Genomic DNA, 27,928 nt, shown 5'->3' on the forward strand with positions numbered 1-27,928 from the left:
GCAAGGAAGGAGACCGGCAGCCTCCCTCAAAACAGAACAAGATTTATTTTAACAAGAACGAACTTAAAAACAAAACACAAACAGGATCAGTAGGATCAAGGGAAAGAAAATAAAATGGGGAAAGGGAAATTATAATACCTGAAAAAATACCACTGCCCAAGAATCAGCTGAAAATATGCAGCAGGACACCTGTTGCTTTCCAGGGTCCACCTAGAATGCCCAATTCTCCTCCCTCAAACCTAGAAACACACCACACAGCCCCAGCCAATGGGATGGCCGCTCTGACAGTCACATGACTGCCCTCACTAGGCTTCCAATCATTATAATTTTGCCAGGCCCATGTAGGCGTTGGCGAGTGGTGATGACGTGAGGTGATGACGTGAGGTGCCAGAGCCCTGGCAACAGCTACAACCAGTGGGTGGAGCACCCTGCCCTTTGCAGAGCCCTAGGCCAGTGCACGCTGAGGCATAAAAACCTCAAATAACAATTAATTCTTTACACTAATAAGGGTTTATCGACTTGATCCGGGTGGTTTTAGATCACTAAAGGAACATGTGATGATATTATTAGATTCCTATACCTGCTCACATCCCATCTAAGGTATTTCTGTTTCAACTAGTTAGCTTATAATATTGGGGAGAAAGTAGAACTGACAAAGATACCACTCCAGTATCATATAGTTCTAACATCCTAGACACCCACTGGGGCCATGATCTCTACTCTCTTTTCTCCAGAAAACTGGACTCGACTCCTGAAGCTACCCTGGGCTTTCGTAGTCTAGCTTTGCTTGCTTTGGGGTTTACATAGCACTTCAGGACATCTCCAATCTCCAGCCATGCCACCGTGCATATAAGCCTTCCTTCCCTCTTTTAGTTTCTCCCAAATGAGTGGAAGATACTTGAGGGCCAAGCTGGCTAGCGTATTTTTATTTATGTCCCCAGTGATTTATGCACTATCTGGAGCAGAAAAAGTGCTTAAGAAATGTTCTCTCTCCCTGTCCCTCTCCTGTTTTCTCTGTCTCTCTGTCTCTGTCTCTGTCTCTGTCTCTCACTCACTCCTTCCACCTCTCCCTCTCCCTCTCCCCCCCCCCCCCTTCACTCACTCAGACACACAATCTCAATGTGGGAGATGGACCTTAGAGGCCATTTAGTACAATCAATACCTGAACAAAAACTTCCCTCTGTAATATCTGAAATTTGGCTAACCACTTTTGCTCAGAGAACCCAATAAAACCTATGGCTTTCTATTCCACTTTGGAATAGATTGTTAAGGAAATTTTCCTTATCTCTAGCTGAAGGTTAACTGCAATGGTAACTTCACTGTAACTTTCACTCATTGTTACTCATTCTGCCCTTTGAGACCAACCAGAACATGGTAAATGTCTCCTCCAGGGAACAGCTCTTTGAATACAGAAAATGACTATCATGTTCCCTTCTCTGTCTCTTGACTAAACATCCCATTTCTCAAATGGCATGATCTGACACACTTCACTTACACAATCTCTGTCCTCCTCAAGACACTCTCTATTTCATTAAAGTCCTTCCTCAAATATGGTTCTTAGAAATGAAGACAATTTTCCAGATGTGGATTGTTCACAGCAAAAGACAGTAGGTTTCTCTAGTCCTGAATATATGCCCAAGGTTACATAATCTTTTTTGACTGCAATATCACACTCAACTCACCTTAAGCTTAGAGACGACTAAAGCTTTTTTCAGATGTTTTTTAGACAAACCACCATCTAGACACAGTTTTCTCCATCTTTTCAAATAAGAGTTGAGTGGCTGCTCTTCTCCCCAACTCCCCATTCATTATTACCAGCTCTTCTTTTCCCCAATGGAGCTAAAATGACCAAATTAAGAAAGAAAGAAAAAAAGACCTACATTATCATGCTTCACATAATAAAATAAATATGACATGACTGTTATGTTTTTTATTGATCTATTACTTGCTTTGGAGTCTATCTTTTGTACATTCCTTCTAATTTAGCTGATAAATTCCCTGTATAGCCACATCAGCCTCTTTATAGAACTTACATTTTTCTTCACTATTTATATTTTCAAAATTTCATTCTTGAGAATTTTCCACCCAGGGGTGTCCTGGCAAATGTTTAACCACTGGTGTTCTCTCTCTCTCTCTCTCTCTCTCTCTCTCTCTCTCTCTCTCTCTCTCTCTCTCTCTCTCACTCACTCACTCACACACACATACACACAAAAAGAATTATGTAGGACTCACTTTTTAGTTAAAACTTCATTGTTAATATTTTTCCCTCACGTCTTTTCTAGACAATCAACAAACAATAAATCAATGCCCAATTTGTAGCATTTGCTGATTTTTGAGGTACAGATGCTCACACCGAAAATTTAGCAATTGACCAAACCAGTACAAGCCAGTTCTAGCATATCCATTTCAATCCCACTTGGACTGACTTCTCTTATAGATTTTAGACCATGTGATTCCACAAAGCTCTTCTTTGACCAGCTCAAAATACTTTCCTTAAATCAAGAGTTTATATCTGGGTATGCTAGAGATTTCTCTGCTCTCATCAGAAATTCCAAGATAGATTGACAATACTCCACTAAAGTTACCATTATTTATAAGTAAAAAAAAAAATCTGCTTTTGTTAGACTCTATAGCTCACTTTGCTTGTTATCTCTGCTTTGTGAATTTTTGTAAAGAAATCTGAATCTATGGGTTTTGTTGGTGACTCCTTTATTGGATTTTTTTTTTCCTGAGAATTTCAACTGCTATTCTTCCTATATTGAGCCACTTTCTATCTAGTTTGATGGATTTATATCGGTAGTTCTCCTTTTTTCCTTCCTTTTCAGCTTAAAGCCATTTTGATTAGATTTGCAAGATGTCAGACAAATAGATTCTTTTAAAAATTATTTTATTGATTTTTTTTACATCATCATAATTTTCCTTAGTATACTTCTTCCTCCCTCTGCCAGACATTCATCCCATATAACAAATGATATTTTTTTAAAAATGAAGAGAAAGGGGCAGCTAGGTGGCGCAGTGGATAGAGCACCGGCCCTGGAATCAGGAGTACCTGAGTTCAAATCCGGCCTCAGACACTTAACACTTACTAGCTGTGTGACCCTGGGCAAGTCGCTTAACCCCAGTTGCCTCACTAAAAAAAAAAAAAAAAATGAAGAGAAAGGGGCAGCTAGGTGGTGCAGTGGATAAAGCACCGACCCTGGATTCAGAAAGACCTGAGTTCAAAATCTAGCCTGACACTTGACACTTACTAGCTGTGTGATCCTGGGCAAGTCACATAACCCTCATTGTTCCCCCCCTCCAAAAAAAGAAAAAAAAATGAAAAAACCCCCAAAGAGAAAAAAAATGAGGAAAAATCAGCAAAATTGATAAATAAATTGAAAAAGTATAAAAAATAAGTGTAATATATGACAGTTGTGGACCTCTCACTTATGCAAAAGGTAGGTGTGTCTTGTCATATCTCTTCTTTGAAACCATACTTATTCTTTCTAGTTTTGCTGCATTTGCTTTTTATTATTTTGTGGTTGTCCAGTTATCCTTTCTATTTATATTATTGTGGTATTGTGTATATATTTTTTTTACTATTTACTTCACTCTGCATTGACACATATAGATCTTTCTATGTCTATGTCTTTATATTTATCTTTATATTTATCATTGCTTATAGCATAAAATATTCCATTATATTCATGTACTATCATTCTCTAATAATGGGGATCTACTTTTTTCCCAATGTTACTATCACAAAAAGTTCTACTATATTATTTTGGTTTATATTAGGATTTTCTTATCAATGGTCACTTTGGCATATAAGCCTAGTAAATAGAATCCCAAATCAAGTCAAATAGAATGGATATTTTAGACACTATTTGCATTGTTTTTCAAAATACTTATGCTGATTCACAGTTCCATCAACAATGCACTAGTGCACCTATCTTTCCACAACTCCTCCAATGATTTCTGTGTTTTGTCATTTTGTTTTTGTCTATTTGTAGTATGTAAAGTGAAAGCTCCATATTGTTTTGATTTTAATTTTTTCTATTATTAGTCATTTGAAGCATTCCTTCATATGATTGTTAATAACTTGTAATTCTTCTTTTGAGAATTATTTCTGGGCAGCTAGGTGGCACAGTGGATAAAGCACCAGCCCTGGATTCAGGAGGACTTAAGTTCAAATCTGGCCTCAGACACTTAGCACTTACTCACTGTGTGACCCTGGGCAAGTCACTTAACCCCCATTGCCCTGAAAAAAAAAGAGAATTATTTCTTCATATCCTTTGACTAAATGTTTAGTTGTGAATGGCTTTTGTATATATGTGATGTTAGTTACTTGTTTCTATATTACATATTCCAAACATTTATCACAGAAATTTGATCCAAATATTTTTTTCTGCCATTTGATCATTTCTCTTTTTATCCTGGGTGCCTTCATTTTATTTGTACAGAAGCTTTTCAGTTTCATGTAGTCAGCTATCAATTTTATATCCTGTAATTTTCTTTATCTCCTGTTTGGTTAAGACTATATTTCCTACCATTGGCTGTGAGAAGTAAATATTTGCTTCTCTTCTCATTTTTAAAAATATAATGATCTTGAATATAAAGTTCATATCTCCAGTTAGAATATATTATGGAAGATGATGTAAGGTGTTGGTCTGAGCCTAATCTTTGTCAGTCTGCTTTATAGTTTTCCCCAAAGTTTTTTTTTAATCAAATAGGAAATTCTTTTCTAAGTAATTTATATTTTTCTAACTTAGTGAAAACTAGGTTGTTTCATTGTTCTATTTCTTTCTTATATATTCTGTTCTATTGATCTACCTCTCTTTTTTAATCAATACCAGAGGGTTTTGATGACTACTATTTTAAAATACAGTACAAAGTCTGAAAATGCTATTCTACTTTCATTTCTATGTGTTTCATTATTTTCCTGGAGAGTCTAGCTCTTTTATTTTATTTTTAATTTAATTTTTTTTTTTTTTTTGGTGAGGCAATTGGGGCTAAGTGACTTGCCCAGGGTCACACACCTAGTAAGTGTCAAGTGTCTGAGGCAGGATTTGAACCTCAGGTCCTCCTGATTCCAGGGCTGGTGCTCTATCCACTGCACCACCTAGCTGCCCCTTCTTATATTTTATTTATTTTGGGGGGGCAATGGGGGTTAAGTGACTTGCCCAGGGTCACACAGCTAGTATGTGTCAAGTGTCTGAGGCCTGATTTGAACTCAGGTACTCCTGAATCCAGGGCCGGTTCTTTATCCACTGTGCCACCTAGCTGCCTCCCTTCTTTTATTTTTAAATGCATTTAATTATGATTTCATTGAGTTAAACTATCCATTTGATAATTGGATAGGTATAGTATTAAAACTGTCAATTAGCTTTGGTATTATTATCACTTTTATTATATTGGCATAGCCTATCCATAAACACTGAATATTCCTCCTGCTATTTAAGTTGTTCTTTGTTTCTTTGCATTTTGTAATTGAATCCATACAAGTATTTGGTATTATTTGGTAGATTGATCCACAAATATCTTATGCATTTTGTAATTATTTGGAATAGAATTTCCTTTTCTATTATTGCCTTTTGGATTTTGTTATTCTTATATAGAAATAGTGGGTGCTTTGTTTTATTTTTGAGGGTTTATTTTGTAGCTTGAAATTTTGCTAAAGCAATTAACTGTCTCAATGAATATCTTTGCTGGTTCCCTAGGATTTTCCATTATATTGAAAAATAGGCATAATTTTTTCTCCTTTTAACCTATCTTTACACCTAATTCTTTCTGTTGTCTTACATTACTAGCATTTCCAAAACTATATCAAATAATAATATGAAGAGTGGATACCTTTACTTTATTTCTCTCTTTACTAGATACGATTACGGCGTGTCCTTATTGCATACAATGTTTGCTTTTGGCTTTAGATAGTTACTTTTTATCATATTAAAAAAGACTCTCTCTCTCTCTCTATGCCTATACTTAGGATTTTTAGCATAAACAAGTGATATATTTTGTCAATTTTTAAAATCTATCAAGATAATAAAATAATTTGGGACATTTTTGTTTTAAAACGATTGATTATTTTGATGGTTTTCCTAATGTCGAATCATCCTTGCACCTCTGGTAAAAATATAACTTGGTCACAATGAATGATTTCTTGGATGAACTGCTGTATTTTGACAGGATTTTATTTTAAAATTTTAGAATCAAGTTTCATTAATGATATTGGTCGATAGGTCTCCTGTGCTTTATCCTTCTCTGGTTTGGGCAATAGAACTATTTTTGCCTCATAAAGAGAATCTGGCAGGGTGTTTTCTTTATTGATTTTTGAGAATATTTTTTGAAGTGTTAGTGCTTTCTTTGAAAGTTTGATAAAATTCTCCTGTGACTCCATCAGGACAAGGTTTTTCTACCCATTCCCACCCCCATGTTTGTCCCCACCTTATGCTTTGGCAGTTCCTTTATAGCTAGTAAAAAAAAATCATTTTTTGAGATAATATTATTTATGAACTCTATTTGTTCTGTCAGTTTGAGTATTTTATATTTTTGAAGGTATCCTATTTCTTTTGTGGTCTTACTTTGTTAGCATATAACTGGATATAGAGGGTTCTGATGATTCTTTTTATTTCTTCTGGTTTTATTGTGATTTCATTTACCCCATTTTCTATTTTGTTGATTTGATTTTCTGACCTCTTTTTAAATCAGATTGGCTAAAGATTTATCAATTTTACTAGTCTTTTCAAAGAACCAGCTTTTAGTTTTATCGATCAAATAGAGTTTGTTTTTATTTCTGCTTTGGTTTTTATGTGTTTTTTTTCTTTTCTCATTTTTAATATCTCTTGTGCTTTTAAAAGATTGGCTTATTTACTGGCTTTCTAATTTTTAAAAATGCATATTCAGTTTATTAATCCTATTGTTTCCATTTTGTTAATGATTATTTGTAGAGCTATTATTTTCCCTATGAGGCCTTCTTTAGCAACATCCCAGAAATTTGGATATGTTGTTTCATCATTATGATTTTCTTTCACATAATTATGATTTCTATGATTTCTTTTTTGACCCATTCATTATTAAAGATTTCATTGTTAAGTATCACTTGGGCCTACCTTTGGTTTGTGCTCCCTGAACTAATGACTATTTTTCTTCTTTTATGGTCCATAAAGGATGTGTACTATTTTTGCCTTTTTACATGTGTTTGTGATATCTTTGTGCTTTAATACTTTGTCAATTTTTGTAAAAGTTCCATGTGGTGCTAAGAAATATGTATATTCTTTAGAAGTCCTATTTAGAAGATGCCAAAATTATTTTATATCTAATTATTGCACCTTTTTATAAAAGGATTTCTTTCTCTCGTTCTCTTCTTTCTCTCTCCAAATTCTCTCTGCCTCTCTTTATAATTCCCCAAACTTCTAAAATCCCTTCTACAACTTTTGCTTCCTCTTCAGCTAAAGTACTTCTACTGATCCGTCTCTCACACCCCACATTCTCCCACCAGTCAGTAGTTGAGTTTTTTTTAAAAGATCTATTAACCCACAACCTTCATATAAATTATTAAACTCATTTCCCATTTTAACCAGGTCACAGTGATGATGCATCTGGTGACCTGGGACAACAGTAGCTTTCTTATTTATAGTACCAGGTTTGTGGGTGGTACTTCCTATTTTTACTGTAGTTTGTTTTTGCCCACCAAGTCATTTCTTTGGGTCTGATGTAATTCCTCCTTGGTTCTACATATAGGAGCTAATCTTTATCTTCAAGGAAGGCCCAACATCACACTGCAGTATTGTGGTACTCCTTGGAGTCCTACTATCCAAGAACAAGCTTGTCCTGACACTGCATAATGTGGGAGATTTCACGGGATCAGTGCCCAAGGCAGCAGAGCTGCCAGCCAGGTGCATGATACCTAGATAATGATGTGATTACACAGACCTGGCAGCATGATAATGTGTCTAGGTTGGGGCAAGCAACCTCCAGGGGATGAAGTCTGCTTAAGGATTGGAGCACACTGGGGAGACTGCTAATTGTTCAGGGCCCAAGGAGGGGGATTCTTTTTGTGAGACCTTAGGTTACCACAATCTTCAAGGGTACTCCCTACCTTCTGAAAGCCCATAGCCCTACCTAGTAGTTTCTATCATTTATATATCTCTTAACATGTGGTGTTTTATACCATCAATTATTATTTCATGTGCGTGCGTGAGCACACAATTTTCACAAATTCATGAAATGAATGTCAGGTTTTTGGGAGTGCAATTGTGTTGATCACCACCGTGTATCCCTCACAGCCCTAGCAGAGTGCTTTGCATACAGCAGAGACTCAATAAAATTTGGTCATTTTTTATTAGTGGGGATGTTCACGGGACACAGAAAGATATAGTTATCCCTTCATATTGTGGGAGGGTTAGGAGCATAATGTCCCCAAGATATGGAAAATCCACATAAAATTTCTTGGCCCTCCCTTTGTACCAGAGAAGAAGCCTGATTTATTTCTTTTATGGGGTGTTTACAAGACCCCAAATTTGGGTTAACTACTTGGTCATAGGTGATATTATACAATACTACACATATATTTTATACATTTCTGAGTTTCCAAAATTTGTTTTCTGGAATGTGTTGGTTTTTGCATGTCATCTGAAGCTTCCACAAAACTCACCCCAAATTTCATTTAATTTCTTATGCTGACCCATGATATTGAAACTGCAATCAGGAAAATCACCATATGGAAGGGATAAATATACAATCTTTAGGGACCTTTTCTAGATAGGGCTTATCTTCATGTCCTGAGTTTTAGGATTATTTCCCCCTAGGTGTGCTAAGATCCATTTTAAATCAGAAAAGATTCTGTTCCAATGATTCAATGCAGCAAATGTTTTTTAAGCATCTGTTGAGATCTACTAAGAATCAAATGAGATAATATTTGTTGTCATTGTCATTTTGTCCTTCCTCTGAAGAGTACCATGACATTGAGGCAATGACATGATTTGCAGTGAATTAGATTTAAGTGAGGGAGGGCTATGCAAGGTCACCAATCTTACTCTCTGCTCTAGAGCCATCTGGATGCAGTGGCAAGATATACAGCAGGATGACTGGAGATGGCCCAGGATGCTTAAGGCAATTGGGGTTAAATGACTTGCCCAGGGTCACACAGCTAGCAAGTATCTAAGGTGAGGTTTGAACTCAGGTCCTCCCAACTTCACTCTATCCATTGCACTTCCTAGTGCTTAGTGTAGGAACTGACATATAATAGGAGCTTAGTGAATGCTTGTTCTCTTTCCTTTCTTTACTATATACCAGTACAACACTGTGCTAGGTACTTGACCTCAAAAGAAAAAACCGAAACAGTACTTTCCCTCAATGAGCTTACATTATACCAGTGATTTTTCTCTCAAAATGGGACAGAGGGAGACATTATATATATGTGTGTATATGTATATACGTATATATATATATATATTATATATATACACATACATACACACAGAGACATATATATTAGGATGACTCTTAAGTTTCTCTAAGGCCCAGATAGAAAGCACACTCTTACATTTCTGATCTGAGTCCCTCTTATTCTGAGATGACGTGTGGAATAGGCAGTGTTAGGGTCCCAGGTCTGACACTGAATGACTGGTTGACTTTGGGCAAGTACCTTCTCTAAGCCTTACTTTCCTAATTTGTGAAATGGAGATCGTAATACTTTCTACTATCATTATCACAGAAGTGTTCTGAGAATAGAATGAGATAATGTTGTTTGTCCTTCATTCTTTTTTTTGGGGGGGGGGCAGGAATGAGGGTTAAGCGACTTGCCCAGGGTCAAACAGATAGTAAGTGTCAAGTGTCTGAGGCCATATTTGAACTCAGGTCCTCCTGATTCCAGGGCTGGTGCTCTATCCACTGCGCCACCTAGCTGCCCTACTGTCCTTCATTCTTGAAGAGGACCATGATGTCATGACTTGCAGTGAATTGGATTTAAGTGAGGGAGGAATGTGCAAAGTCACAAACCTCACTTTCTTCTCCAGAGCCATCTGGTTCCAGTGGCAAGATATTTATATCATCTATCTATCTATCTATCTATCTATCTATCTATCTATCTATCTATCTATCTATCTATCTATCTATCTATCTATCTATCTATCTATCGACTGGAGAAGGCCCTGGATGTTTAAGGCAATTGGGGTTAAGTGACTTGCCTCACACAGCTAGTAAGTGTCTGAGGTGAGATTTGAAATCAGGTCCTCCTGACTCTAGGGCCAGTGCTTTATCCACTGTGCCACATATGTGAGATAAAATACGTAAAACATAATGCTTTGTAAATGGCAGCAATTGTTATTGTTATAGTTCAGCAAGTTGAACAGCTTTGTCTCACTCATTACATTTCTAAGACTGACCACATTCTAGCCGAGTCCCTGGGTTTCCATTGGGAAACAATTGGACTTAAGTTTTACTATCAAAACCAGGTTCTGTTGTCAGTAAATTGGGCCAGACTTGCCATGGCCAAAACAGGAAGAATAGATAGGCCCACCAAGGCAGGACAAAGAAATCCAAGGAGTCAGATAGTTGACATTAGAATATCAAAGCGTAGATAGCAGCTAGATATTCCAGCAGGTGGGTGCTATATATCAGGAAAAACTGGTATTGGACAATAGGCGGGTAGATGTTGTCAAGAGGGTCTGGTGTTATCATTTTTTTAGAGGCTGGGGTTCAGGAAATGACTACAGCCCCTGAGAGGGCTGGGAGAAGCAAGGGAGGGTCACAGAGAAATCAAGGTACTGAGGAAGGAACCAACACAAAGACCCATAAGGGAGCAAGACAGAGGTCCAGTTTCTGGGAGAAGTACACTTGGGAGGGAAGAAGGGAGGGGTAATCACAAGGAATAAGGCAAAAGCCTCATAAAAGGAATCAGAGGATGAAGAAAGATGAAGACTAGTAGGAAGGCTGACAATAATGTCCTGTGAAGCAGAGATCCAGAGATCCAGGTGAAATGGTCATAACTTTGAGGGACGGAGGGAATGGGAGCCAGGCCAGCCTAGACACTGGTACCGACTCCAGTTTGTACTGATGCCAAAATCCCCAGTTTCCCTGAGTGGTTAGATAATGCCCAAGTCTATCCAGGAATCCTATTTTATACAAATCCCTATTGAATAAGCATCCCGTGTGAGAGTGTGTGTGTGTGTGTGTGTGTGTGTGTGTGTGTGTGCATGTGCACACATGTGTATTAGGAGTAGAGGGCTAAAGGAAAGAAACCCAGAATATGGCTAGTCCTGTGATTTTTTTTTCATCCACGTATCAGAGTATGACTGTGTGTCTTCACTGTAGGGGGCTGTAAGATTGCCTTCTGCCCTTGCCAGGATCGCTGCGGAGAAAGCAGGCTTCACTAAAGCTCAGGAAGGGAAAACTTCCTCTTTCAGTCTTCCAAGTGGGAAGCTGGGATCTTTTAAAATAAAATTTTAAAAATTCCTGCAACTGATCTGAAGTTTGACTCCTCCTGGGTGTAGGTGTGTATAATGATTGATCATCAGGGGAGAGGGATTATGAGGTGTTGCCAGCACCCAACTGGGAATATGGACCCATTTCAAACCTGGGAGTATCTGAAATGAATCACTCTCTCTGTGTCCACCTCCTCCCCTTTTCCTTCCTCCCTACTGCCTTCTCTCATCTCCACTTTTCTTTCTTTATTCTTCTCTCCCTCTTCACTAGTTTTCCCTCTCTGACTCCTCTTGTCTTCTAATGTAACTGTCAGCCCTGCCACTGAGACTGAACAAGGCTGGGTCAAACCAAATTTGACACAGTAGGGACTAGAAGATTGCTATGTATTTTGCTACTAAACTAATACTAGGCAAATGATATGCAAATCTGGCTTTGGAAATAAGCACTAGTTTACTTCCCTGGGGTGGGGGTGGGGTGCTGAAATGTCACTGGGGAAGATTCCCTGCCTCTCCCCAAAGAACATTTTTCTTTTTACCTTTCTTTCCTTTCTTCCAGTCTGGACGCAGTCACTGCCCCTCATCTTTTCTTTCCTTCACTTCCAACAGTGGTCTTTAGGATCATGTTGTTAAAGACTTTGAGCTGAAAGGGATCTTAGAAATGATTGAGTCTCACCCCCTCATTTTTTTTTTTTTTTGTAGAGAAGGAAACTAGAGCCAAGAAAGGGAAGGTGGATCTGGGGGGCTACATTGGTACAGTGGGAAGTTGGTCAAATGTGCATATAGAAGATTTGAGTCCAGATGTTGTGTCTTCTACTTGTATTTAATGTCTCTGAGAATCAGAGCTTCGTCTGCGAAATGAGGGGTGTGGACCAGATGGTGTCTAAGGTGCCTCCAACTTCTAAGCCTATGATTCTGTGACTTGCCCAATATACACAGGTAGTAAATAAGCAAATACAGGATACAAAACCATGTCTTTGAGCTCCAAAATCTAGTATTTTTTCGACTTGTTTCCTGTTCTGCTCGGATGGTTTGCTCAGTCAAGGTCCTCTAGCGTTTGCACTGTGACTGGTCCAAAAATTGCAAAAACAAAAGTCACAAACCCCAAATCAGTCTTGAGCTAAAGGGTTTCTTTTTCCAATGCCCAAATTCATGCTTAGTGCTAAGTGTTCTGTCCCTTCCTCTTTGTGCCCCACCTGCAGCATAGAGGGTTTTGTCTTTTCAGGGGACACAAGAATTGAAGGGGAGAGCAGAGTCAGACTTGATTCATTTTTAATCTTTTCTTGAGCTCACTAGAGATAAGGGTGGTGGAGCTTTTTTACTTCCTGAGGGGATTAGAAGATGAAGTCTTTTGTGGCAAGATAGGAGAAGGCTCCCAGTTACTAAAGAAGGCTTTATTAAGTGATAATCCCAGATAAACCTCTAGTAATCAGTCACTAACTGCCTACTTGGTGATGAGAAAATATCAAGTCATTTAATTAACTCCTTGAGAAATCCATATAAACCTTAGATCTCTCTCTCTCTCTCTCTCTCTCTCTCTCTCTCTCTCTCTCTCTCTCTCTCTCTTACACACACACACACACACACACACACACACTCACTCTGTCTTCTTCCTTCTCCTCCCCCCACCCTTAATCTCTCTTCACCCTGCCCCTTCATTTATATTTTAAATCTTTATTATTCTGTTTACTTTGCATTAACATTTTCTTTTTTTAAATTATAATAGTATTTTTTCCAGTTACATGTAAAAATAGTTTTCAACATTCATTTTTATAAGGTTTTAAGTTCCAAATTTTTCTCCCTCCCTCTCCTCTCCCCAAGACAGCAACCAATCTGATATAGGTTATATGTGTACGATCATGTTAAACATATTTCTGCACTAGTCGTGTTTCAGAAGAAGAATCAGAACAAAAGGGAAAAACCTCAAGAAAGAAAACAAAACAAAAGTGGAAATAGTATGATTCAATTTGCATTCAGATTCCATAGTTATTTTTCTGGATGTGAAGAGCATATTCCATTATGAGTCCTTTGGAATTGTCTTGGATACTGTTGAGAAGAGCCAAGTCTATCACAGCTGATTATTGCACAATGTTGCCGTTACTGTGTACAATATTCTCCTGCTTCTGCTGACTTCACTTAGTATCAGTCCACCTTAAGTCTTTCCAGGTTTTTCTGAAATCTGCCTGCTCATCATTTTTTTGTAGCACAATAATATTCCATTATATTCCTATACCCTGACTTGTTCAGCCATTCCCCAATTGAAGGGCATCCCCTCAATCCTGTCCCTTTAGAAAGAAGCATTCAGTGATGTTGCTTGGACTCACTTTTCCCTCCTATGAGACCTTTACCCAGGTCCTGTACATGAAAAGATAGAATGTTGTCTGCCCTAATAGAATCCAAACTGACCATGGGGACTGTTTAATGTTTGTCATTGTACTTCTAGCACTTTGCTCAATATCTGCCATAACAAGATTGTTGTTGATTGTTGATTAGCTAGGGAAATGGAAATTCTTCCAGGCCAGCCCCTTGTCAGACAGCTCCAGGAGGGTGGTTTACCTGAACCAAGGAGTTAAAGTAAAGTAGTACAAAGAGTTGGAATCATAGTGTTTGTTTTTAGGTCCTGTTTTCCCCATACTCCCTCCATGAAACAAACTGGAAAGCTATGGGTGTATTTATCTGCCTATATCAACTGAACAATGTTCTCTTATTTATATATTAAAATAATGTTTCCACCCATAAGATCATCATCTTAGGTTTCCTTTTCTCACTTTCACTTCAGTCTCACTATAACAATGGTCTTAGGGTATAAGCCATGGTACATTGTAAACAGTGAAGGTATTAGTTATAAACACATTCTTCCTGGTATTTCCATTAGCAAACCCTACCGAATAGGACCCAGGATGGATTTGCCTTACATTGAGCTCTGAACTATAAGTGGGTGGTTTTAACAAGGCTTCAGCGGTTTTTCCACCCACATCCTATCACAGGTCCAGATGCACCATATCATCATTGTATACCAAAGGAACAATGTAGGAGGGATGACAATGGCCACCAGAAGATTTGGCCAGGCCACTACTGGCTCCCACATCTTGGAAAACAATAGATGTATGAAGCAATATGGTATAGTGGAAAGATTGCTGGATTTGAAGTCGGCAGAGACTTGGGTTCAAGTCTTACTTCTGTTCCTTGGATAGGTCATTTACTCTCTGGGCCTTCATTTATAAAATGGAGATAATAACTGCAATAATCACCTCATTGAGTACTTCACGTAAAGCAATTTTTAAACTTCAAGCCTTATGTAAGTGTCAGCTATTAGTAAGATCTGGGGATCATTTATCAGCTTTCTAAGTCACTCTTTTTATCCCTAACAGTCAATAGGGATGCTCAGTTGGAATTACCTGTGTGTAACCAAGAGGGCAGATGAAAGATAGAAGTGGTATCTTTATTGTGTGTGGGGTTTTTTTTTTGGGGGGGGGCAATGAGAGTTAAGTGACTTGCCCAGGGTCACACAGCTAGTGTCAAGTGTCTGAAGCTGGAATTGAACTCAGGTCCTCCTGAACCCAGGTCCAGTGCTCTATCTACTGTGCCACCTCGCTGCCCCGGTGATGTCTTTATTGAAGAGAAGGTGAGACCCAGAAGTGGAAATCCAAGAAGAGCAGAGAGGTTTGGATAAGACTAGTCCTCTCCCAAGACAGAAACTAAGAGAAATCACATCTAGCACCACTTATGTTCCAGTTAACATCAAGTATCCCTTGATCAATCAACATGCATTTATTCAGTGTTAGAGAAGCAGTGAGTTGCAGTGCACTGAGGGCTGGCTTTGAAACCAGAAGGACCTGGATTCCAGTCTTGGCTGGGACACATTACTTGTTGTATGACCCTGGGTAAGTCATTTAAGCTCTCCATGTTCCAGGCAATTCCCTAAGACTATAAATTTCTGTGAAGGTACCAGAAAGTCTTTCCCCATCTTTCTTTCTTTCTTTCTTTCTTTCTTTCTTTCTTTCTTTCTTTCTTTCTTTCTTTCTTTCTTTCTTTCTTTCTTTCTTTCTTTCTTTCTTTCTTTCTTTCTTTCTTTCTTTCTTTCTTTCTTTCTTTCTTTCTTTCTTTCTTTCTTTCTTTCTTTCTTTCTTTCTTTCTTTCTTTCTTTCTTTCTTTCTTTCTTTCTTTCTTTCTTTCTTTCTTTCTTTCTTTCTTTCTTTTTTGCGGGGCAATGGGGGTTAAGTGACTTGCCCAGGGTCACACAGCTAGTAAGTGTCAAGTGTCTGAGGCCAGATTTAAACTCAGGTCCTCCTGAATCCAGGGCTGGTGCTTTACCCACTGCGCCACCTAGCTGCCCCCTCCCCATCTTTCTTAATTCTTTTTTTTTTTTTTTTGGTGGGGCAATGAGGGTTAAGTGACTTGCCCATGGTCACACAGCTAGTAAATGTCAAGTGCCTGAGGCCAGATTTGAACCCAGGGCTAGTGCTCTATCCACTATGCCAACTAGCTTTCCCCATCTTTCTTAATTCTTGGGCTCCCCCCCTTGGCCCCACCCCAGCCACACACACATTGATTATTTCTTATTTATCTTGTATATAGCTTATTTTTATATAGTTATTTGCATGTTGTCTCCCCCATTAACTTGTGAGCCCCTCAAGGGCATGGTCTTTCTTTGTATCTCCAGGACTTAGCACAATGCCTAGCACATAGTAGGTACTATTGACTGACTGACCTACTAGTTTCTTCACTAGGAGTTCTCCGTAGCAATGAAACCCCAGGTTCATTCCCTATCCCCAGTGGGTTCTAGGCACTGTTCTAGGCTATGAATACAATTAAATAAATGAAATTATGATTTTGATACATTTAAATTAGTCATGTCTTCAAGGAATTTACATTTGATACATAATAGGATAACGTCTATTGTGAGATTTTGAAGACTTTTCATAACCCTGTGGCCACTCCTTCATGTATAGCCTCAGGGTCATCTCTTGAATCCCGGCTGGGACCATTTTTATGCCTCTTTTCATTGCTTTGAGTCGAGGACCTGGTCTGCATGGTCTCTTCTAGTTGGAATCGCCAATTGCTTCTGACCAGACACTGAATAACTAAACAGCAAAAGGAGCTGTTAGCCACAGGGTACCTGAGTTTGAGGATTTTTGTTTTAGAAATTGCATTGTAAATAATGGCTCTTCAATGAAGGGACCTAGTGACTGACAATTTCTGCAAAAGGATGGACCCCATGACCCTAGCCTCATTAGCACCTGGTTCTCTTCCAGTATTCCAGCCCAGTGAGGTTTCTTTCTCTTAACCCCACCCTCTTCTTGTTTTTATCATTTTCTCCATTCTAGGAAGGACATGTGCTTTTGTACATGGGTGAACTATCCTGCTAATGCAGGTCACTCTACTGGGGAGTGCTCAGTATTGCCTAAGCACTCAGTATTGCCATTTTTGTTACTACCTGGGGCATTGCTGTTCTCTCTGCCTTCATATTGTTGATCACTATGGTATCCAGGTGGAAAGAGGCGGGGAGAAGAAATGTCCTTAAATAATCTACCCCTTGATGCATGATAGGATATGAATGCGTGGGGAGCTTTAATTACTTGTGGGCAGACCCCTAGCTAAGCCAGATGCCATCTCTGGAGATTGCTTGTTCTTTCTCCAAACTTTGAGACTTAGTGTGTTTATTAAAGATGCCTGAAGATCTAATATGCAATAATATGCTTTGCCTTCAGGGATGAACAGGTTTAGCCATCATGGTGAATAAGTAGAAGGTGCTTCATTCTCCTACACAGTTCTCCGTTATTCCTCCTAGCCCTTGTTTCCTCAGCTAGCTATCTTTACCTTCATTCTCCCCTGTGGCTAGGACAATAGCTACCTTTTTTTCCTTCCAAAAATGAGCTCCCTTGTTTTTGTTTAATTATTTGTTTTCACTTTAAAAAGCATTTCGATTTTATTAGTAGCCTCTGCCACTGAGAGGCAAGAGGTGGGAGTATGATATTTTGGTTGAGAATTTTCTGGCATAAAAGGAAATGGCTTGGTTTACCAAGGACGTAGCCTGATACACATATGTGAAGTAGCCTATAGGATATCTTGTATTTATGTCCATTTGAGAGGCAGTGTAATGGAAAGTATGCTAGATTTGCAATCAGGAGAGATCTGGCTTTGAATTTCAGCTTTGATACTACCTATGGGATGTTGGGTCAACCACAGCCTCTGTTTCCTCTGTAAAACAGGAATAGAGAAAGGTTTTTATTGGCATAGGGATCTCTCAAATAAGGAAACTGCCTTTACTAATATAGGTCAGCACCTTCTCTGAACATATAGTCTCAGGAAGTTGCCTAGCGTAATGTTGTTGGGCCTGAGTATGGCCCAAACCTCACTAAACTATCATTGTGAAATATTTAACAAAATAAATAGAATAAAACAGAATATAGATAATGTTAATATGTGGTTTTCCAAGTCAATATATGACCCTTAGTCATCTTGATGTATGGTTTAATGGCACCTGTTTCTATTTGAGCTTGACAACACTGTCCTAGGGTGCCAAGAGGTTAAGTGAATTCCCTAATACACCACAAACCAATATTTGTCAGAGGAAGAAATTGAACCCAATTCTTCCTGACCTCAAGGCCAACTTCCTAGTCACTACATGATGCTGCCTGTCATGCACCAAATGGGGATGATAATACTTATAGTATTTACTTCATAGTTATTGAGAGAATCAAATGGGATAATGAATGTAGAGCACTTTATAAACACTAAAACTTTATATAAATGGTAATCCATCATCATCTTCATCATCATCTCCCCGAATGGGGTGAGGGATGGGAATGGGCAGTGACATATACCGTCCGTAGAAACATTATCCAAAGTAGTTTGGAAGTTTTGTAAAGGCGGCCCAATCTTGAGATTACAAGTAAACATGGTTTAAGAGGAAATGAAGAGGAAGCAGAGATTTTGGGCAGGGTCCAGCTGCTCTGTTTGAATAGTTGAGCTCTTGCAGAAGAGGAGTTTAGGGAGCTTGTGACTCACCTTATACAGGTAAGAGGAAGAAGTTGTTTCCTTGTAGATCACTGTTTTTAATCTAGCTTGTTACATTCCTATGGGACTCATCAGAGTAAGCTAGTGGTTTTATCGTGGCTTTCCTATAGACTAGGAATTATTCCTATCTTCAGTTAGATCTTGGGGGGCTTATATCATTGGTGTGGCACTGGCTGGCCATAGATCCTAATATTACAATACCTCACATTTGTGAAGTGTTATCTCATTTTACTTTTATAGCAGCTTAAAGTTTGAAAACATATATCACACATTATTTGATTCACCATAATTTAGGAAGAAGTTTCCTGAAGAAGGTTGATCAAGTTAAATAATAGAGAAGAAGTGAAAAAAAAATGCTTGAATCATCTAGAAAAATCTCCTTAGAACTCTTTCTTTTTCTATACTGACTCTTCCTGCCCTCAACTGATTTTCCTTTCCCTGGGAATGGTCAAAGGACTGACAAATCCAGAGGATTTGTAAGAAGTGCTTTTACCAAGATCCTTGGATGGTTGGCCAAGAAAACCCCAAATGGGGGTCACAAAGAGTCAGCCATGACTGAATGACAACTACTACTACTTCTAGTACAAAGATCGGTCCTAAGGAGGGAATAAGATAATTTTGTGAACAAGATACTAGAGTGGTTTGCCCTTTACTTCTCTAGCTCATTTTACAGGTGAGGAACTGAAGTAAATGGGGTTAAGTGACTGGCACAAGACCACATAGCTAATAAGTGTCTGAGTCCAGATTTGAACTGAAGAAGATGAGTCTTCCTGATTCCTCGCTGGTATTTTATCTACTGTATCACCTAGCTACCCAATTAGTATGGCTACTCCTGGCCTTATGTCTTTGGACTCTATTTATGGCTTTGTTTTTCTAGAGCACCCGAGAATCTGAATCAGAAAGTATCTTGAAATAGCCAGTATACTTTTATCCTGAGAGATAGTTATGATAGCTAGTGTGGCATAGTGTTATAATCAAGGTAGAAATCAGGAAGATCTAGGTTCACTTACCTCCTCTGACAGTATCTGTGACCTGGATGAGTCACTTCAAGTCTTTTAGCCTCAATTTGCTAATCTATAAAAACACAGTCTAACCAGGTCTCATTTGTCCCCATTCAATAAACTCCAGTGACTTCCTGTTTCCTCCCGAATCAAACAGAAAATCCTATGCTTGCCTTCTACCCTATCCCCTTCCTGACTTTCCAGTCCTCTCAGAGCTTACTCTCCTGCATGTTCTCTGCATTCCAGTGGCACACTGGCCTCCTTGCTGTTCCTTGAACATCTTCCAATTTGGGCATTTTTGCTGGTGGTCTCTCATTCCTCCTTCTCATCTGCCCCTTCTGGCTTCTTTGACTTCCTTCAAGTCTCAGCTAAAGTTTCCCGTCCTCCTTCATCTTAGAGCCTTTCTTCTGAGACCACTCTCAATTTATTCGGTACATAGTTATTTGCATGCTGAGTTTCTTTAGTCTTTGAAAGCTTGGTGAGTGTTGAAAATAGTCTTCAAATCAAAACCTTTCTGAGCCCTCCCAATTAGACTGTAAGTAACTTGAGAGCAGGCACTGTTTTTTTTTTTACCTTTGTGTGTGTGTATGTATGTATGTGTGTGTGTGTGTGTGTGTGTGTGTGTGTGTGTGTGAAAGAGACAGACAGACAGAACAGACAGACAGAGACAGAGAGAGAGAGAGCACAGTGCTAAGGCACAGTGCCTGGTACAGAGTAGATGTTTAATAAATACCTGTTGACTGACAATAAAATAGTAATGCTAATATCTGTAGTACCTATCTCACATGTCCAGTGTAAGGTTCAAAGAAAATGATCTCTCTATCTCTGTAGTGTACTTTGCAAGTTTTGAAGAGCTACATAAATATGGGTTGTTATCATCATCCTCTTGGTCTCCCTCCCTGACAACCCAACCTTTAACCAATGGAAACTTCCTTTTGGGGGTGGTGGTTAAAATCTAAGGTACACTTCAAGATGGCTGAGGAATATGTTTTTTTCAAGGACTTCTGGATCAGAAACCAGGGTCACTTTTTCTTTTTTTTCTTTTTTAGTGAGGCAATTGGAGTTAAGTGACTTGCCCAGGGCCACACAGCTAGTAAGCGTTAAGTGTCTGAGGCTGGATTTGAACTCAGGTACTCCTGACTCCAGGGCCAGTGCTCTATCCACTGTGCCACCTAGCTGCCCCCAGGGTCACTTTTTCTCTGGGTGGGAGACAGCAGTTTACAGATTGGGACATGAGAATAAGTGAGGGCTTTAGGAAAGGTCAAGTAAAGAATTCATTTCTTCCCTTTTCTCCAACTAGCTTCTTCTCTCCATTTCATTTGTTCTCCAATCATCTTTTCTTCCCCACCCCCCCCACTCCTCCTGAAGACTAATGTGATAATTGCCATGTGCTCCTGTTTACTCAGGGAGGGGGTGGGTCTGCCACCCCCAACTGGGCAGGTTCCCAAAGGAAAACATTCTCCCTGCCTGGGTTCTGGTACCCACTGAGCATTTTCCCTGCGCAGGTGTACCGCCACCCCCGGACCTTTTAATCACCGTCTGTCATCATCCCCATATAGTGTGTGCACACGTGTGTGTGTGTGTGTGTGTGTGTGTGTGTGTGTGTGTGTGTGTGTGTGAGAGAGAGAGAGACTGACTCCCAGGGGATTAGAGCCTGCAGGTGAAAAAGGAAGGTGAGAACCAGAGGAAGAGGGAAGCCTCAAGTTGACAGCCATGAGCAAGCATTCTGGTCTACTGAGAGTTGTATCAGCTAAAGAGGGAGACATTGACCATAGGGAGGACACTCTTCTTTTGTCTAAGTGTTCTTTTCTTCGGGTCCTCTTTGAGAGGGGGCTCCTCTCTGATTAGGGTTCTACCCTTAGTTCCTTTTCTTTTTTGGCTAATCCTAGTAACCTGAGGAGGAAATAAGAGGAGAGGCAGGTAAATGGGTATTCTGAACTCAGCAGAGGATTCTGGGTAATATTGGTATTTTTCACCAGAGTGGGCCTTGTTTAGAGTAGTTTGCAATGACTTCCCAGTGTCTCTGAAGCAAGAGCAGATGAAAACCTATAATAATAATAATCCGTGAAAGCAGCTTGTGAGAATAGAGCCTGTCACTTGTTGGGGGGTGGAAGGAGGGGGTTAGTAGAGAAAGAATGAAAGAGAGAAACACACACACACACACACTTACCCTTCTCTCTTCCACCCCCCTGCTATGAGACAGACACATGCACACCATGAGAGAGACAATAGTCACAACTCAGGGGTTTAACTTGCACCGTTCACTTCACGTTTCTCCCCTCCTGCTTGGTGCTAAGGCAGTTGCTGCCTCCAGAGCTGTTGATGACTTTTAAAAAATGTTATTTTTTCCCTCTCTTAAAAGACACTTCAACAGTCGTCTCTCCTACACTGGACAATTTTAAGATTTTTAATAATGATGAATCAGATGCAGATTGAAGGCTTAATTAGCCCTGGAGAGAAAGTAAGAAAGAAAAAAAAAGACACTTTCCACCCTGAGGGAAGGACTGATGCCCATTGCATCCCCACTGCTGCCTGGGCTTGTCCCTCTGCCCAATTGGCCCTTGGCACTGATTCATCAATCACTAAACAAGGTGGGGTGAGACGCCCCTGGTAAGAGAAAGCACAGGGGGAAAAAGGCTGAGAAGGGAGGCTGAGAGGGGGCAGCAATTCTATTAAAAGGTCTGTGAATAATCTAGGAAGGATGTCAAACAGCTTTCTCCAGAAAAACCTTTTAAGCTGTCAATCATCTTTAATCATTCCCCAGGGCAGTGGCTGTATCCACTGCTCACTTACTGCTGTTCATCATCGTCTTTGTTGTCATTGGGTAATGCCAATCAGTCATCATGGTGGCCCTGGCGTTGTGAGAGGTGCCACTCAGAGTGGTTTTATCTAAACAAAGAGGTGTAAGACAGACTCCTTACCCTTGATGTGTTCTAGCCTTAGAGAAGAGGGGGTCTGGGGTATGGTTCTATAGGAAGTAAAACAAGTATGCTCCAAAAAGCACTAATCCATCAATCATTGGAACTAACCAGACTTCTTCTTGCCTTTCCTACACAGAGTTGTATATATAAACAAGGCTGTTCCCGGATCATTTAATTCATCATGCAGTAGGGACTTCGACATCAACTCTCTCAGAAATGCCTCAATTAAAATCCTTTCAAGAAAGAGAGCCCATAATGACCCTCCATAGCTTATTATTATTTTTTGAGGTGAGGCAATTTGGGTTAAGTGACTTGCCCAGGGTCACAAAGCTAGTAAGTGTCAAGTGTCTGAGGCTGGATTTGAACTCAGGTCCTCCTGAATCCAGAGCCAGTGCTCTTATACGCTGCACCACCTGGCTGCCCCATCCATAACATTAATAGTAATAACTGATATTTATACAGCAATTTAAAATTTGCAAGCATTTTACTTACAATATTTTATCTGATTGTCACTACTACACTATAAGATAAGCACAGATGAGGAAACTGAAGCTCATAGAAGTTGCATAATTATGAAGGTTCAGATAGAAGATTTGAAACTGGGTATTCCCAAGATCGAGAGGTCTTGAGGACAAGGAATGTCTTTTGCCCCTTTTTGTATCCCCAGCACTTAGCACAGTGCCTGGAATATAGTTGGCACTTAACACATTTATTGAGTAACTGACTGACTCCAAATATAGCATGTTACCCACGAAACCACATTGCCTACTTGCTATCCTGGCAGCTGGAATAATTCTTTTGGATGTCTGACTTAAGTCTCCTTTACTCTGATTTAAATTGATTCTATTTGAGTTGTTCATTGTTTAGAAGAGGACCAATGACATCACCAATGATGTCTTGACTTTTGCATGAATTGGATTTAAGAGAAGTAGAGTTGCACAGTTGTCAGTCTCATTCTCTCTTCAGTAGAACTAAAGTCATGGGCCATATATGTTACATTTGGAAGGATTTGGGCTCTGCTGATCCTGCTTAGTAGAAAGAGATTTTTCTCCCTGAAACTATTCCCAAATCCCATCACTGAATTGTGTTGGGGAGCGAACAAAGATACAGGGTTGAGGTTAGGTGTGAAGGGAAAGGTTGTTCCCAAAATTATTATGGGAAATCTCTGCTGCTTCAGAAGGTGATGAGTGACTAGTTGAAGGACTTGGAGGATAGACATCACAGATCATAACATGTTATCCCTTTTACAGATGAGGAAATCAAAGTTGAGAAAAAGTAACTTAGTGCACTTGTCTCAATGCTTTGAACATTCTAAGTGTTCCAGACCAAGTTTGCTGGTTTGGATGGTCCCGTAATAATATGACACTAGAACTTAGACCTACTGATTTCCAGTTCAGTGCTCTTACCCATGCCATACACTGTTTCTCATTGTGGAAAATATGGAGGGGAGAATATGAAAGAAGTGAGAGTCTAATGGAAAGGGTACTAGATTTGGAATTCAAATCCTTATTTGACTATTTGTTATCCATGTGACTGTTTCTGAGGCTCAGCTTCCTAAAATATAATATGAAAGGGTTAGACTAGATGATTTTTAAGGTCATTTAATGTTTTTAATCCTAAAGAGACCAACTAGAAAAGAAGATTATGGTCAATAAGCATTCATTAAGCATTTACTTTGTACCAGGCACTGTTCTAAGTACTGGGGTTACATGGATAGACCCCCCCCCCAAGATTGAGGGGATCTGAGAAAGGCTCTTTGCAGAAGGTGGGATATTAACTCAGGCTTGAAGGAAGCCAAGAATGCCAAAAAGCAGAGATGATAAGGGAGAGATTGTCAGGCATAGGGGATAGACAGTGAAAATGCCTGGAGTTGAGACAAAGAGTCAGGTTCAAGGAACAGCAAGGAAGCCAGTATCATTGGATGGCTCAGTATGGAAAGGAGTCATATAAGGGGACTGGAATGTTAGAAAGGGACTAAGGAAAATCTTTAAAAGCCAAGAAGAGAATTTTTGGCATTCAAAAGAAGAGATACAATGAAGAAAAATGTGAATGTGAATTTTTTAGCTGTAGAAATGAGAGAAAAAAGGATTGATCATTGATATCAAAAGCAGTTTGTTGATAGATTTCTGGGCTGGCAACCAAGAGATCTAAGTTCTTAACCCAACTCTGTGGCCAAGCCACTGCTTCAAGCAATAATAATGTGGTGCAATGTGTACCCCCCCCCCAAGAAATTACTCTGGGAGGAGATGGAGGATCATGAGGAAAAAGATAATTTCATTTATGCACCTGTACCACAATCAAGATTGGCATGCATTTTCTAGTTTATTCTATATGAGCATCAGACAAGGAGAAAATTCTTTAAACCTAGATTTACTTCATTGTATCTGTCCCTTAGAGGCAACATGATTATTAGAGAGAATGTTGGGTTTAGACTCAGAAAGATCTGGGTTCAAATCCCAATTTTATTACTAGTTATATGACCTTAAAATAAGCAGTTAAATCTTTTTGTGCCTCAGATAAAAATAACAACAATCACAACAGCTAGCTTTTATATGGCACTTCAAGGTTTTGCAAAGGTATTTTACACACATATGATCTCTGGGAGTCATAGAGAAATTAAGAGTAGCATTGGTGGAAGGGGTTATTCATATTGATGATATGGCAGATCCTTCTGTAATTTCATGGTCTTTTGGGTGACTGAGGGTTGCCATCAGAGACTTCATTCCTGCTAGTTGGGATTGTACCATGAAAGGCTTGTGTGTGCTGAGGTAGAGAAAAGAGGTGCCTTATACACTATAATTACAACTAATCAGGATGCGGCCATCCATCTTTTAACTCTGCTGTGAGTATGTGACTTGACCTCACAAATCCAAATCCAAAGTCGAGAGAAGCACTTCATAATAGGATGTAAATATATACTCTTTAAGCTGTGATTGTAGTGGGAATAATGACGGCTCACATTTATGTAGCACTTGACAGTTTACAAAATGCTTTCCTCCCAACAACTCTGACACAAAGTAGTGCAAAGTGTATTATTCCCATTTAACAGGTGAGGATACAGTCTGAGAGAGATTCCATTGATTTTTTAATGTTGCATAATTGGTGTTAAGCTATGATTCATGCCCAGGTTTTTTGATTCTAGGTTCAGTGCTAGGTTTATCTGTTTATTTATTTATAAAATTCTAAAAATTAAATAATTAGGGGTTTTTTTTGTTTGCTTTTTTTTTTTTTTAACCACACCACACTTCCCCTCTTGGGTACCTCTGGTTTGACAGTATGACTGTTTTTCTATCTTCCAGACCAATGATGCCTTAGGAGCCACCTGGAATTGGCTGTACTTCATTCCCCTCATCATCATCGGATCTTTCTTTGTTCTCAACCTTGTCCTGGGAGTGCTTTCCGGGTAAGCAAACTTATCTTGGCCTTTCTTGTATTTGCTATTCAATATAGACTTGCTTCTTCTCCCCATTGTAAGGCTCGGATGTCTTGGTTCTGGGGATGCAGACATCTCAGGGCTTCTTCATGGCAAGATGCTCCATAGCCTTCCCTTTCTCAGGAATTTCAGTGCAGTGATATTGACCCAAGATCTAAGCAAAGGGCTCCAATGACTAGCACCACTGGGCTGTTTCTCAAAGCCCCAGCTGAGACTTGGAAATAAATGCCGAGATCTGTGATTGGAGCAATTTAAACTCTTCAGTTATTTCCAGTTGTGTCCAACTCTTTGTGACCCCATTTAAGATTTTCTTGGCAAAGATACTGGAGTAGTTTGCTATTTCCTTTACCAGGTCATTTTACAGATGAGATACTTAGTTAGATAGGGTTAAGTGACTTACCCAGGGTCACAAAGCTAGTAAGTGTCAGAGGCCTGAGGTCTTCCTGACAACAGGCCCAGCAATCTATTCACTGTATCACTTTGGTGCCCCAACTTAAATTAGTCAGCCTTTATTGAATGCCCAAACCTTGTCCCAAACTGTGCTGCCCCTTGGGGAATACAAGAGAAAATTTAGACGTGGCACTGGTCCTTGAGAAGCTTATAAACTTTACAGGGGGATAATACACACATTGAAAAATCAGAGAACACATAAAATTAAGAGTAAGAACTTTGTAGTGCAGATAATAAGCATGTTGAGAGCTTAGTGATAGGAGAGATCACTGAGAGGAGTTTTCATGGAGGGAGACTTCATGAAGGATAGATTGGTTTGGGATCGGAGGTCAGGATCATAGATCATAGGTAATATTACATAGCTAGATCTGGGCAGGACCTCGGAGGCTATCTTGTCAAATCTACTCATTTTATTGGTGAGGAAACTGAAATGTAGGGAGGTTAAGCGAATTGCCCAAGGTCATACAGGTACTGAGCTCTGGCAACAGGATTTGAATCCATCTCCTTTGATTCCACAGCTTTTTCTACTTTACAATTTCTGTTTTTGTTGTTTGTCCTTTTCAAGAGGATGATTGGAGATGGCATTGGATGTTTAAGGCAATTGGGGTTAAGTGACTGGCCCAGGGTCACACAGCTAATAAGTGTCTAAGGTGAGATTTGAATTCAGTTCCTCTCAACTCCAGGGCCAGTGCTCTATCCACTGCACCACCTATGCTGCCTTCTGAAGGAAGATTATGGGTATTTTGTATAAAGAGCAGCATGAACTTGCAGAGGCAAGAATTAGTATGGTATGTGTATGGCAGCAGTGTGACTGACCTGACTTTAAAAACATCAGAGAGGCTAATAATTTCTAGTCTCTCCTTAATGATAATTTTATACTTCAAAAGGTACAAGAACTAACTAGATGGGAACTTCTTTTCTGTAATTATTTGTCAGCAACATGGAAGAAGTGATTTGCTGGAGTGGGAATGTTGGGAACCTGAGGGAAAGCCACTACTCCATCTGAGAGTGTGTGATGAAGAAGCGGGGCGCGGGGGGGCGGGGTGGTGGTGGTGGAAATGATAGACATAGCCTGATGTGTGTTAAATTTTAGGACAGCAGCTTTTAAACGTTCATAGAAAGGATAATAAGGATTACATCGCTTAAAATACTACAGATCATGTCATTCCTGGAGGGATAGGAAACTCTCAAGAATGAAATTCTAAAGATTCAAAGATATACGCTTCTAATGAGGAATAGTTGTGTAAAGATACTGATGTAACATTGCAGGGAGCTCACCCATCAAATCAGGTTTGAAGAATAGCTGCACAAAAGATGGAATAATGGGCAAGTAACAGAGGGTGAATACTAAAGCATGGCATGGTGCTATGTATTCCTTTCCCAAGTGTTTACTGGTTAGTCCTTTAATAAAATAATATATAAGCAAGCTATGGGGATTTAAGTGAGTACCTTCCCTCGATTAGTTCAAGGCATTTGGCCCAGATAAACTTTAGCCCAGGGCAGTGAAGGAACTGGCATTTGTAACTGCTGAGCCATCACCAGTGATTTTTTTTTTTTTAGTGAGGCAATTGGGGTTAAGTGACTTGCCCAGGGTCACACAGCTAGTAAGTGTTAAGTGTCTGAGGTAGGATTTGAACTCAGGTCCTCCTGAATCCAGGGCCGGTGCTTTATCCACTGCGCCACCTAGCTGCCCCTAGTGAT

General features: G+C 39.5%; 1 protein-coding gene across 1 annotated transcript in view; it reads left to right on the forward strand.

The window, feature by feature from the left end:
* CACNA1E (calcium voltage-gated channel subunit alpha1 E) overlaps positions 1 to 27,928 on the forward strand; it is a 649,518-nt gene that overhangs the window by 406,855 nt on the left and 214,735 nt on the right. The window contains 1 exon segment of the mRNA XM_043963674.1: positions 25,644 to 25,747. Within this exon segment, the coding sequence (XP_043819609.1) occupies positions 25,644 to 25,747 (104 nt within the window).

This window comes from Dromiciops gliroides, chromosome 4 (assembly GCF_019393635.1).
Source record: "Dromiciops gliroides isolate mDroGli1 chromosome 4, mDroGli1.pri, whole genome shotgun sequence".
Lineage (NCBI taxonomy): Eukaryota > Metazoa > Chordata > Mammalia > Microbiotheria > Microbiotheriidae > Dromiciops > Dromiciops gliroides.